Raw genomic sequence first — 13,435 nt, forward strand, 5'->3', positions numbered from 1 at the left:
TAATACAAACTACTAGTATACAATTAGAAGAAGAATTGTATAATGTGAAAATACTATTGGCTTTGTCAGTTAAACTGAGCATGACATGTGCTAGGTTGTAAGTGAATATTATTATTTCATTTGAAATATCATTCAAATCAGTTTTTTTTTTCAACTTCAATTTGTGATTGTGACATAGTTCTTGATCATGACAAAGAACAATTGCTTCTTGTAAAATGTAATGTTGGGTGTTCAACATTGCTTTGCCCGGACTTTAGGTGGAAAAAAAGGGGAATATATATATATATATATATATATATATATATAGACAAAATATATTGAAAAAAAATTATACTTTTGCGACTACGGAATATAATAGTTTCGGCTACGAGCTAAAAGTGATCTTTGCCCAAAAAAGGGATCTTTTACATAAATAGCCACCCGAATTCATTATTTTCCTTTTCTAGCCATTATATATAAATCGTACATTGATTATATACGGTTATACATATATTTTATATTGATTATACATATTTTATACATCTATCTATTATTTTTAGTTTAAGTGGTTAGGTAAGTTGCTATTTGGGTTAATTCTTCCAAATAAGATTTGAAAAAATGACATTGTATAACCACTTTCAAAATAATAGCAAAGAGAAAAATATATATATGTATATATTGTATGTTATATATAAAAATTATATAAATTTTATATACTTTTTTAGCTACCGAACGTAAATAGTTTCTGGCGCGGGCTAAAAGTGATAATACAAAGCTTGTGTTAGGCCTTTTTCAGAATTCAGATATATTGGGCTCCGTTCAGCTACTTCTGTGGGCTTTCAAATTTTTCCAATGAGTTAATTCAACGGTCCCCACGGGACAAGTCTTCAAGACTCCAGAAAATTACCTAACTAGCCCTTCTCACCAAATATCCGAACAAACGTTCATAAAATCATACGTTCAAAATTCAAAACCAACGGCTCAGATCCTTCGTTTCTTTACAAAACTCTGCTCCCCCAACTTGGTCCTTTTAGTAAATTACCTACTTCAAAATTAACGCATCTATTTTACTCAACAAATAAATTGCCTTAAAAAATCCATATTCTGTCTCGCACGCATCGAGGTCCTGATCTTCGTTTTTTCAAATCATACCAAACCCAAAACGAAGCTAACAAGAACGCTTTCTATAAACCCTAATTCTCCTTCCAAAGTACCCCAAATTTTCGATTTTAATTACAAAAATACCTCAATTCCTTTGTTCTTCAGTTGATCCAGTTATATGAATTTTGAATTGAATTCTCTGTTCGGAAAATGATCGTTAGAACGTACGGCCGGCGTAGTAGAAGCATGTCCCGAAGCTACTCTGATTCAGGCTTAAACGGCGATGTTTCAGAAGAAGGTTCTCAAGATATTTACAATTTTGGGTTTTCATCTCAAGACTCGGTTCACTGGAATAATTCAGATCCATACGCATATGATGCCGCCGGCTCATCTCAGGAATTGACGATTTTGCCCTCAAGAAAGGAAGATAGGGATGAGGATTTTTGGAATCCCAAGAAGGTGAAAAAGGTGTTTGATTGGGAGCCTTATAGTTTGAATTCATCCCAAGAATCGGACGAATTGGGGCAGAATGGTAATTTTGGCAAATTTGATGGGGGTTTACTAGAACCGAAGAAGTTGAAGGGCAAGGAAAATGGGTTTTTACAGAAGAAGAAGAAGAAGGTCAAATCTAAGGAGCTGGGATTGCCATCGCTGGGGCCCACGGCGACATTAATGGAGACACAAGAGTGTGGTGAGATGATGGAACATATGGATGAGGTGAATTTTGCTTTGGATGGTTTAAGGAAAGGGCAGCCTGTGAGGATCAGAAGGGCCAGTTTATTGTCATTGCTTTCTATATGTGGAACAGCTCAGCAGCGTCGCCTGTTACGCGCTCACGGGTATAAGAAATTTGGCTTTTAAACATACTTTAGAATTTAGATCAGTATGAATCTTGATTGGTTTCTTTGATAGATATAAATCTTGATTTTCTTGAATAACTCCGTAATCACAGTCTTTCTTAATAGTAATTTGCGTATACAATTATAGGAGATAAATATATATAAATATTTTGAGATAGAGGAATTTTGATAGCTGACATACAAAAAAATTGTACAAATTATATTCAAGTTTTTTACAAATTGTTTGAGCTCAGAAATAAATAGGGATGGTACTAAGGCAGGGGAATCTTGGTAGAGGAATATTTCAATATTTCCAAATGTAATGAGCAAGGCTCAATTATCTTCTAGTTTAATGTTTTGACCTCTGCTATCACATCATTCCTTTTTTTTTAATGACTGAGAACTCCAAAACTCATATCGAGCTTGGTTTCACTGATGAAGGTTTTCCATTTATAATTGTCTGAATGGTCCTAGTGTGTTAGTGTTACACATGAATTTTTTTCTCAGTAATTGCTAGCACCATGTTGATGGAGCCTTCAAGGAAGCTTCTTTTTCTTATTCTTGGGAGATATGATTCACCTTTAGAATATGTCTTCCATTTAATTCAATATTCTAGTATGTAAATTTTCAAGTCTGGAAGTACGTGAAGAATAATAGCTGAGATAAACAATACTTTACGCCTAATGGTAGTCATTGGTAACTCATGTAGGGATGGCTTCTTTTATGAAATAATTAGACATTCCCGAGGTCTAAATTTCTGATAATCACAATTACTATTACTTTTATTGAAGATGCATATGATCTATCATCTTAGATCCTAAACATGTAGTATTTTCCTTGAATTCAGTGGTCTGATTATTGATATTTATCCCTTTTTGCCCATTGGTATAACTGCCAAGTTTTTTGATGTCAGGATGGCAAAAACAATTATTGATGCTGTTTTGGGACTCAGCTTCGATGACTCCCCTAGCAACCTTGCTGCAGCAGCTCTATTCTACATTTTGACCAGTGATGTAAGTTTCTTCGTCTTTCTAGCGGTATAGCCCTTTCATTTGGACAGAAGAACTAGGTTATTGCATATTCTGCATGATTTGTCAGATAGGAAAAGGTTTTTTCTCCACTCTAGTATTGGTACTTTTGAAGTCTTTATTCTGTCTGTTAGATGCCTAGTTGATGAGTAACTTTGTCATATGTATGATTGGAAATAATCTCTTCTCAATTGATTTCAAGGCATCAGTATTTCTTTCCTTTCTCTCTGTTGGTGGATAACAATTTACAAATAAGCATACCGTGGATGCCCCTTCATCAATATATTACGTTCTGACTGTTTTAAAGTTTCTTCCTCCAAGTTAACCTTCCTTATAAGTTGTATCTGTATGCTAAAATTACTCTTCGGTAAATTATTCAGTTACAGATATTGTTTATATTTGCAATTTTTTGATTAATAGTTTAATACATTCTCATTTTACTGTATTATCATCCATATAAGTTATCTGAGAACTTCTCCCTTCCTTCTGTTTTTGATCTTCCAAATTTTTTCCAGGGAGGTGATGACCGGCTTCTTGATTCACCCAGCTGCATTCGCTTTCTTATAAAATTGTTAAGACCGGTTGCCGCTCCTGCTCTGATAGCAAAGGCTCCAACTATTGGGAGCAAGCTTTTAGCAATGCGCTTAGATGCTGATGTTTCTCAAGATAGTGTAAAAGGGCTAGATTCTACTTCCTCTTCAATAATAGGCAAGGTGCAGGAAGTTCTTGTTTCTTGCAAGGAAATAAAGCCAAGTGATGGAAATGATGGACATGGCAGACCAGAGATAACCCCAAAATGGATTAGTCTACTGACAATGGCAAAATCTTGCTTGTCTACTATCTCCATTGAAGGTTTGGTTGGCACTTAATTGGTCCTTTAAGGGATATTATCACTTTGTTCGATCTGCTTTTTCTTCTTTCTGCGCAGTAAATGTCAAGGCTATTTAAGTATATATTTATCCTTCAGGATGGGTGGGTTGGTTGCTATTTTTCTATAAGCATCGGAAGTTAATCAGGGTATCTTGTGTTTCCTTAACTTCGTGAGATTGCATTTTGGTTGCTACCAGTGGCGGAGTCAGAAGTTTAACTAAGGGGTAGTCAAAATATAAATAAGTAAGCACACAAAGAAATCAAGGGGAATCAACGTATAGTATATATACATAAAATTAAAAATTTAACGTATTTACACAGTGTAATTTTCCGACGAAAGGGTGTCAATTGACTCCCCTTGCCAATGAGTGGCTCCGCCACTGGTTGCTACCTGTGTCTCCTACTAAGAGGTAAAAAGACAGAAAGTAGAAGAGCTAAGTAGTTATGTGCTTTGCTTTTATATATGTTTACGGCTTATAATATGTTTTCCTGGTAGCGTTTTTTAATCTGCATTTGTCTTAATTAGTTGATGTTGCTTTTAGATGTTTGTGCTTTCAAAACTTGAGATCTGACTCTTTTTCAATTTCTGGAAATTCTATCATATGTTGTTCTAGAATTTTTTAGTGATCAGACCCATGTTTTTTGCCAGTCTTACCTTTAGTGTGGCTTACAATTGCATCATTTTGAAGAAATCATATGGATACTCGGGCTAACTTGACAGTGATTGATCTGTATTTCATCCATTTTTTCGCATTGTATAACATAATTTTCATTTTCCTATTTCTGTCAAAATTAATTCAGATACTTCTGGCACTGTGCGGAGAAGTGGGGGCAACTTCAAAGAAAAGCTGAGAGAGCTTGGAGGACTTGATGCGGTCTTTGAGGTGGCAAGGAGTTGTCATTCTGTATTGGAGGTGTGAGCCTGTGTGTTATTTTCTGTGTTATTACCAGAGATGTGTCTCATAAATTTGTGACATATGAGAGCCAACAGCGTGCTCTATATTCCTCTTGTAGTTAAGCTCTGAGTTGGAGCGCTGACATGGCCATTTTGGATTGGAAGAACATGATGACTTCTATTTCCCTATCACCCCCTTCCCACCCTTTGCTTTTATCCAGTTATAGCATGAACATATGCACATAGGATATAATTTTTTTTATGGATTTTGGTATTTATCTAGATCTTTGGTTTACACGTGCAATCTGTGTAGGACTTTGTTGTTGTTATTTGAGTTGTTCTTCTCTACTCATTGTTGTTAATTTGTTATCAATAAGTGGATGTATAGAAAGATGTTTTGATGTTAGCTGTTAGCTTTAGGTGACAATGGACGGTGAGTTTTATGCTTAAAAGGATTGTTTTTTTTTTATTTTAATGTCAACTATGTGAAGCAGCTGCCATGACATTACTTTCTCTGCAGGGGTGGTCAGAGCTAAGCTTGCAGTCCGTGTCAGATTCTAAAGATTATGCAGCCCTAGAAAGTCTGGTGCTGCTTTTAAAATGTTTGAAAATCATGGAAAACGCGACCTTTCTTAGTATGGACAATCAGGTAATATCAATTCCAACTTTACTTTTTAATAGACTGCCTTTCAGAATCCTTGAAGTCTTGGATGTTCAGTTCAGTATCGGTTCTGTTTCAGACTCACTTGCTTCAAATGAAAGGAAAATTAGATGGTCTGAACTCCCCAAGGTCTTTCACAAAGCTAATCTTAAGCACGATCAAGATTCTCTCAGGTACTATTGCCTCTTATATTTTCATATAAAAAAATTATTGCCTCTTATGTTTTTTGTTTGCCTTTAGTCCATTCGCTATTTTTTCTTTTGTCCCTTGGCTTTATCATGATTCCTGACTGTTAACTTGTTTGAAATTAGGTGCTTTCCTGCATAGAACTTCTTTGGACAGTTCCAACAATGGAAAAGTCTGTAACCTTTCAGCTGGAACTGCTCATGCTTCAGAATTACGTTCACTATCAGACAAGAAAGGTAAGCTGTTATTCTTTTCTTTCTGGTAAAAGGGAATTGGAGTGTGCCTAGACTGCACATTGATGGTATCATCTTCTTCCTCTGTTTAAAGACGGGGTAAGGAGTTGAAACTACTTGACGATAACATGGCAGTTTCTTTTTCTTTTTTTATCCGTAAAAGAATTGGAGGATGTAAAATTCTTTGGTGGGTGGGGGTGGGGGGATATGGTTTAATGGAATTCTACTTTTCCCTGGATAAACTTGTTCTAATATCGATATAGCATTGCATGTGGATCACTTGTGCTGATTGTAGCACACATGGTCAAGAAGAAGGTCATAGGTGCTGCTCTCAGAAGCCCAAAGTTCTAGTAACACAAAAATATCCTCTCCTCTTTCTGTGGATTTACACCCATGAATGCGGTGTGTTAAATTATAATGCAAGAGATTACTAAAATAGGGAGATTGCTAGAGTTTGTGGTTTGATGGCTCACTTTGTGGTGCTTGTTTTGTTATTCTTAATTGGATTTTTGATAGTTTAAAGATACCCCTTTATTAGAAATGAATCCACAGTGAAAGTCAACTGAAGTTTATCTGGAGGATACTGGGAAAAGATATTGATGTAGGGCAGCTTTGGTATTTCTTGTTTGTCCCCAATATTTGTTAATGCCAAACATGAAATATGACCTCCCATTCTGTTCTCAGAAAGCATTGAAATGCTAACAGTAGTAAGCATATCAGTTCAACAGTACAACTTTTTAACTTTTGAATTTGTCAACTTTCAAATAGCAATTTAGTGCCATAGTTTGGCATTTTTGGCAAGGAATAGCTTGATTAAATAGTGAATGGCCCTGTGCTGCATGGCAGGAAAGTTTTCTCTTCAGAATGAAGGGGTCCCATTAAAGTCTTTCGTTGGGTAAAATATAAGCAAAGTCCAATTTGAAGTCTAGACTTGCTGAAAGAGCTATCAATCAAACAGACAATTCCTCTCTCATTTCTTTGTTAGTCAATGAAACTATAATTAGCTTCAGATGTTGAAAAATTTCGCTTTTGAACTTGTAGATGGAAATTGTCAGATTATGTGCATTGATTCTTCTACGACGTGCTATACAAGTGAAGGTTCCTATTCTCAGAAGAACTTAGGTAGTGAAAATCGGATTGGTTCAGCCGCATCCAATTTAGAGTCTGCTAGTACTTCCACCAGTGATTCTTGGCAGCTTAAATTGAGGATTGAATCTTCTAAGGATGGGTCATGTAGTGGAACCTCTGGGGCCTTCAGTTTTGGGGTCAAGAAGAATTCATCAAGAGTGAGTTTTTCAATTGGTGATAGTCAAAGAAGTAATGGAGAGAAGAGACTTGAGCTTATGGAAGAGAGTCAAGATCCTTTTGCATTTGATGATGAGTTTGAACCTTCACGATGGGATTTACTGTCTAAGCCAAAGGCGCCTCAAGCTCGAAGTAGGCAGACATCGTTTCTTGGACGCGATGATGAATACCAATCTCTCTCTGTGCTAAGCCAGCCAGAGTCAAGTAGCCAGGAGAACAAACAAGAGTCAAGTAGCAAGGAGAACAAACAAGAGTCAAGTAGCAAGGAGAACAATCAATCTGATCAGGCCTCTTGTTCTTCTGCAGATGAGGAAATGTCGACCCTTCTGGCAGATTGCCTTCTCACATCTGTTAAAGTAATTTGATTCACTTCAATGTTAGAAATTTATATATGCTATTTTGAAGCAAGGAAGGTCTTTCCTGTGTTTCCTCCATTCAGTATGGTTCTTTCATATGTTGATTATGAAGACGCGTTGCTTTATGTTGGAATGATTTATCATTCTACAGGTCAAATGTTTGTTGGAGAACCTTGGAGTCTTTAATTGTTGTTCTACATTTTGTTTCCAGGATTGCTCTAATATACTCAAACTTGCAGAATTTCTTGACATGCGAGTCTTTCAATGACAGGTTCTGATGAACTTGACGAATGACAACCCTATGGGCTGTCAGCAAATTGCTGCCAGTGGTGGGCTGGAAGCTTTGTCTGCTTTGATTGCTAGCCATTTCCCGTCCTTCAGCTTGCATATGGATTCTAATGGGTCACCAAAATCAGGTGTAGTATCTGATAGTGAAGGTCATCTCAACGATCAAGAGCTAGATTTTCTTGTTGCTATTTTGGGCTTGCTTGTTAATTTGGTGGAGAAGAATGGCTGCAACAGGTAAATATTTTCTTTTGATTTGCGCTTTAAGTTGTTAACCCTGCAGGCTTTACATAATCAGCTTTTGCGGCTATTTGTTTACTCGTCACTGTATTTTGGGTGGCTCTCCATGCATTTATTGAACATTGAGAAATTGGCCGCTATCTTTGTAGTTTGTTCTTGAATATTGATGGTTGCATATATTTCCTTATTTGTTACATCCCTGGTAGAATTCTTCTCTTGATGTGGATCATTAAATTCTGGGCAACTGTTTTTTTTCTTGTTATGTGGATTATTAAATTTTAGGTGTAATCTTTCACAAATTCCTTAAAATTAGAAAGCGCACACATTCTATTAGTCAGAAAAGATGCTAACATGGTATTCCTCTTTCCTAGTATGCCGAAAATCTCGTTGATCTCAATTTCCCAGCTGAATGTATATAACAATAGTTTTAGAAGGTCTGAAGATACTGTCCCTTCTGAAGGAAAAATGGTTTCCATCTCTTAGAAAATTACTAGGAATATTCCATATAACAGGTAATCTGTGCGTTCCAGTTTTAACTGTTTCCTGTTGAGTGGAGATCTTGTGGTAAATCTTGCTGCTTATAAATATTAGTGAACTCTATATTAGAGTCTAAATCAGGTCATTGGGTTTTAAACTTCGTTTCATATAAAAGTGGTTCCTACTCCCACTTTATATTGTTGATGACATCATAAAAAATATTTAATTGTTTTAAACAAACAATTTTCCTTTTTTGTGTGTGTGGAAAAGCTGCTGCTTTTCTTTTCGGGTAATCAACGTTTTCTCCATATAAAGTTTTTCCAACACAAAAACGAAACACTAAATGTATACAAACATTGTTTTTCAAAAAAAATAAAAAATGAAAATTAACCGTTTTCTAATCCAAACGGTACTTAGTGATAGGTGTCTGGGGTTGTTGAGCCTACTACATAGTGGGTAGACATTTTCTCTTGGTAAGTGGGATTAATGAAAGAATATCTCAATGCTTAACTTTACAACTGTGTACCTAGTCTAACTTTATTCCCTATATCACGTCTTTCGGCATAACTTAACTGTATGCTTGATCTAACTTAGTTTCCCTAGCTCATGCCTTTCAGTTTTCATGTATAACATGCGTTTGTTGAGATTATAGCAGTGGACGTTTATCTGATATAATTGTTAAATACAGGCTTGCACATTTTGGCTTAGAAATTAAGTACATGATTCCACATGAATTTTGAGATGCAATATTGTAAAACACATGGATAACAATCTTTGTGCATAGTGCGCAATTTAATTGATTAAGTGGTATTAACAGGGGTGTACAAAGGAAACCGACAAACCACACCAAACCGATACTCCAAGTTAAACCGAGAAAAAAAATCCGACTATGGTTTGGTTTAATTTGGTTTGGCGTTAGAAAAAAAAAACCCAACCTTAATTGGTTTGGTTTGGTTTGGTTTTAATAAAAAAAGTCAAACCGAAACCAAACCAACCCGACATTACATGTATACAAGTTTTAAAAATATTTTATACATAAAAATAATTATTGTAATGTAATTTATAAATATAATTTAAACTCTTTAATTGTTCTCCCTTTTAATGTATTATTTCAAGCTTGTACTTAGAACTTTTGAATGGTCAAATATGTTTTATAGCCCATAAAAGTTAGTAACTCAAATAAAGCCCAAAGCAAAATCAAATCAAATCAATACTAATGCTAACAAAAAAATCCAATTCAATACTAGAAATGATAATAGTATTGGATATATATTTTTTTAGTTTTGCAATGATTTTGATAGTGAAAATGCATAATTCACTTTTAATATTATTTAGTCATGTAATTAATACTTAGTACTTATTAGTCGTACTTATTTTAACATGACTTAATACTTTTAGATTATGATTATTTTTATTATGGCTTATTAATTAGCAATATTTATCTTATGCGATTTGTTGAGTATTTTAGTATAATCATGACTCATCTCACATTATTTTATATTATTTTATTGGGTAACATCTTATATAGTTTTATCCTACTAGGACCTAAGAAATATTAGAGCACAAATTATAAATTTTATGCTATGAAGATTGTGTCGGAAAAAAACCCAAAACCCCCATAAAACCGAAAAACCCGGGAAGAACCAGTGATTGAAAAACCTGACATTTGTTGGTTTGGTTTATAAATTTAAAAATTCGAGACAATTGGTTTGGTTTGGTTATTGAAAAATCCAAACCAACCCGGCCTATATACAGGTTATGCTGATTGAGACATGTGTCTTTGCTGAACTCTCATCTCCACGATAATTCCTCGTTAATTTTTGAAATACCTTTTACAAAGAAAAAATTAAAAAGAAAGGAAGAACGCCCTGTATTCATTAATTCGATCATTTAGCATTCTGCCATTTAATGGTAGTTTGCTCATATCGCTTTACCAGACCTCTTAGAATGACAAACTGGTATGTGGTCATGCAAGTCTCAGATTTCAGTTGCTGATGATAGAGCACATGATAAAACATTTGCACTTATTAAACCAAGCTTTTCGCTAATGGCAGGTCGAGACTTGCAGCTGCTAGTGTTTCATTGCCTGGATCAGAAGGTTTTGAGGGGGAGAGCCAGACAGATGTTATCCCTCTGCTATGTGCAATCTTTCTGGCAAATCAAGGGGCTGGAGAGGCTGCTGAGGAAGGAAAAAGTTTGCAATGGGTAGGGAGATTGCTTTATCCAAATTTATTCTTTTCTGGCAATACCTGGGGTGCTTGTTACCGAGAAAGGAATATTGCATAGCTATTTTTATGTTGTTTGGTTCTGATTCTGGAATTATGGGGTTATTTCATTTTGTTCTCAGTTGTTTATTCTCCATGTGATTCACAGAGAAGTCAGTCACCTAAGAGTGAAACTAGAGTGTTGACTCCATTAGCATGCTTTATCAAATTCTAACCAATCAAACCTGTTTGCTGAAACATAACTTCTTGGTTATCCTTTAAAAGTACGGATAGAGTATTACATGTGCACATGTTATGATGGGAAAAAAGTAATGGAGAGCTTGGGCTCCCGAGGTTGCTCTAGTGTGCTTAAGCTTTGCACATACTTCAATTTTGATATTGAAATAGGATGTTTACAATGTATTCTTTCTAATTTTAAGAACTAATTTTCTCTCTTACTAAGTTACTCAACTACTCCTTTATAATTCAAGCTAGGTATAATTTGGTCAGCACAAATGAAATCATTATTATTTTTGTATTATTATTTCAAGGTCTAAAATGCGCATCTGACCTGGAGGCCAATAAATAAGATGCTGTTAAAAAGTTTAGATCTATGTCTGGAGTGTTAAGTTACTTATCCACACTGAATATCCTTTCTAAAAACCTACCCTTCAGGTTGTATGTATGTTCTAATTCTATATTCTGCAAATTGAATAAGGATACTGAATGTTCATTAATTTTGCATTTTCCAACTGATCACAAAAAAAAATTCTCCATTTTTCTAAATCTGCTTGGTGATGCCAGCTTTGATTGTCCAATTCAACTTGCTGATCATATCGCAAGATTTTTGGCTTCATGAGTTCTAATGGGACAAAGAGTTTGGCTACTTGTGGGGATATGAAATCCACTTGGGGTGGGGTAGGGGCAAGAGAGAGGAACTAAAAGATGTGTGTGTGGGGGAGAAACGTACTAAAAGATAGTGGAGGTTATTGAGTTTTTCAGTTGATTGAGCATGAAAGCAAGGTTAAACTAGTCGTATCATATACTAACCAGTGCTAGATTATCTTTTACTATGTTGCTACGGAATTGAATGTGGTTGTCTTGTACAGGATGATGAAGATGCTGTATTACAGGGAGAGAAAGAAGCTGAAAAAATGATTATAGAAGCTTATTCAGCTCTCCTTCTTGCCTTTCTTTCAACTGACAGGTTATTTAAGTATTTGGAATTAGTTTTTAATCTGTTCTCTCTTATTTAAATGCTCTCTTATGTTTAAATACCTTTCTTTGGATCAGCAAGAGCATACGACAGGCAATTGCTGGTTATTTACCAGATCATAATTTGTCCGTTCTTGTACCCGTGCTGGAGAGATTTGTGGTATGTGATCTTGTCCAGTTCTTTGAGTTGATAAAGAATGGTAGTAAAAATTGTAAAATTCTCTCCCAACTTTTAAAAGTAGATCCAATTTGTCAATGTTTTCTCACCGGCTGCCGTAAATTCTCCATTGGGGCCCCAGGGCTTGGATTGTCAGTAAATTCAGGATTTACTTTCATTAACCTGGCTAGTAAAATAACTCTGACACGGTGTGTTTTAAAATGAAATTAGTGTGGCTTAAAATGAAGTATGTGAGAATCATAGAAGATTCAAATTTCAGCAAAGACAAAAACTAGTGATTTCTTCTCATCTATGTAGTGGGAGGTAGACCCAATGAAAATGTTTGAGGTAGGCGCAAAGTGGCTCAGCGCGGTGTGTGTGTGTGAGCGTGGGGTTGACACTAAACTGCAAACAGGGGATACTCAATTTCAAATATCTAATCACTTCTAACAGTCATCTAACTTATTGCTACAAAAAAGTCTGGAACATTGTTTCCTACCGGTTTTGTATGTATACGTTAATAGAGAAAAAATCTTGATTGTGGTTTTTATCCAGGAATTTCACATGACGCTGAACATGATTTCACCGGAGACTCACTCAGCAGTGCTTGAAGTTATAGAATCTTGTAGGGTTCGGTGAGAGAACAGGAACTCGGACGTTTTCTTTTCCTTCTGTGCCTTGTCCTCAATATGAGAAAGAAGATGGTACCAATGAAACTTTGTACATCCTACCCACTCTTCTCTGCAGCATTCATTATTACATGACGGGCATCTATTGGTGCATTGCAAATCCTATCTTTGGTTTTATGAGTCATGGGCTTTTGTTTGACTATTATTTTTCTAAAGTTTAGGGGATAATTTTTTTTTTCTATTTTCCAGCCGATTGTCACTTCTTGTGAGGGCTGAGATGCTTGTACATGAAGAACAATCTTGGATGTGAAACACAGAATGTAATTTGTAGTAATTTTTTAGTGATGGTTTCTTTATCTGGCGACTTGTTATTCCTTTTGTATCAAGTTAGTGTGGAAACTTCCATATATTTCTTGATGAGAACGGTTAGTACGGTTTAACTTATAGTAAGCATTTCACGAGAAATTTTATTTTGAGTGAGATATGCTATGTAATACTTGAGTGAATGCGCATGTAATACTTGAGTGAGGGCATTCAGTTGCTTTCCAAATGGCATATGTGGGACCTGCAATTAATGAAAAATTAAGAAAAAAACTCACCCTCTCTCTCCACCAAACCGTTCCCAGTGCCCCCACCCGCTCCTCTCTTTCTTCTCTTCTTCTTCCTCCTCCCATCACCATATAGAAAAACAACCCATCTACTATTATCTTTTTTAGTTTCAAAAAATATTTCAAATTGCTATGTATTTCTGTCTTAAAAAACTGTTTGAACCCTG

The 13,435-nt window shown here is 35.5% G+C and overlaps 1 protein-coding gene across 1 annotated transcript; it reads left to right on the forward strand.

Annotated features, from left to right (window-relative positions):
• Positions 1-1,080: 1,080 nt before the first annotated feature.
• LOC107783281 (wings apart-like protein 2) lies at positions 1,081-13,016 on the forward strand. Its single transcript, XM_016604257.2, has 13 exons — positions 1,081-1,919; positions 2,833-2,932; positions 3,463-3,799; positions 4,619-4,731; positions 5,233-5,361; positions 5,453-5,546; positions 5,685-5,795; positions 6,834-7,453; positions 7,725-7,975; positions 10,510-10,660; positions 11,769-11,866; positions 11,953-12,034; positions 12,587-13,016. Exons 1-13 carry the CDS (start codon positions 1,291-1,293, stop codon positions 12,668-12,670), a joined length of 2,799 nt encoding a protein of 932 aa, XP_016459743.1. The 5' UTR covers positions 1,081-1,290; the 3' UTR covers positions 12,671-13,016.
• Positions 13,017-13,435: the final 419 nt, after the last annotated feature.

The sequence above is a fragment of the Nicotiana tabacum genome, chromosome 3 (assembly GCF_000715075.1).
Source record: "Nicotiana tabacum cultivar K326 chromosome 3, ASM71507v2, whole genome shotgun sequence".
NCBI classification, from domain to species: Eukaryota; Viridiplantae; Streptophyta; class Magnoliopsida; order Solanales; family Solanaceae; genus Nicotiana; species Nicotiana tabacum.

Bases quoted from the DNA above. Each gene is read 5' to 3' on its own strand.
- LOC107783281 (XM_016604257.2), top strand. From the start codon at position 1,291: ATGATCGTTAGAACGTACGGCCGGCGTAGTAGAAGCATGTCCCGAAGC. The intron at 7,976-10,509 runs GTAAATATTTTC...CGCTAATGGCAG, and splicing joins GAGAAGAATGGCTGCAACAG to GTCGAGACTTGCAGCTGCTA. The intron at 11,867-11,952 runs GTTATTTAAGTA...TCTTTGGATCAG, and splicing joins GCCTTTCTTTCAACTGACAG to CAAGAGCATACGACAGGCAA.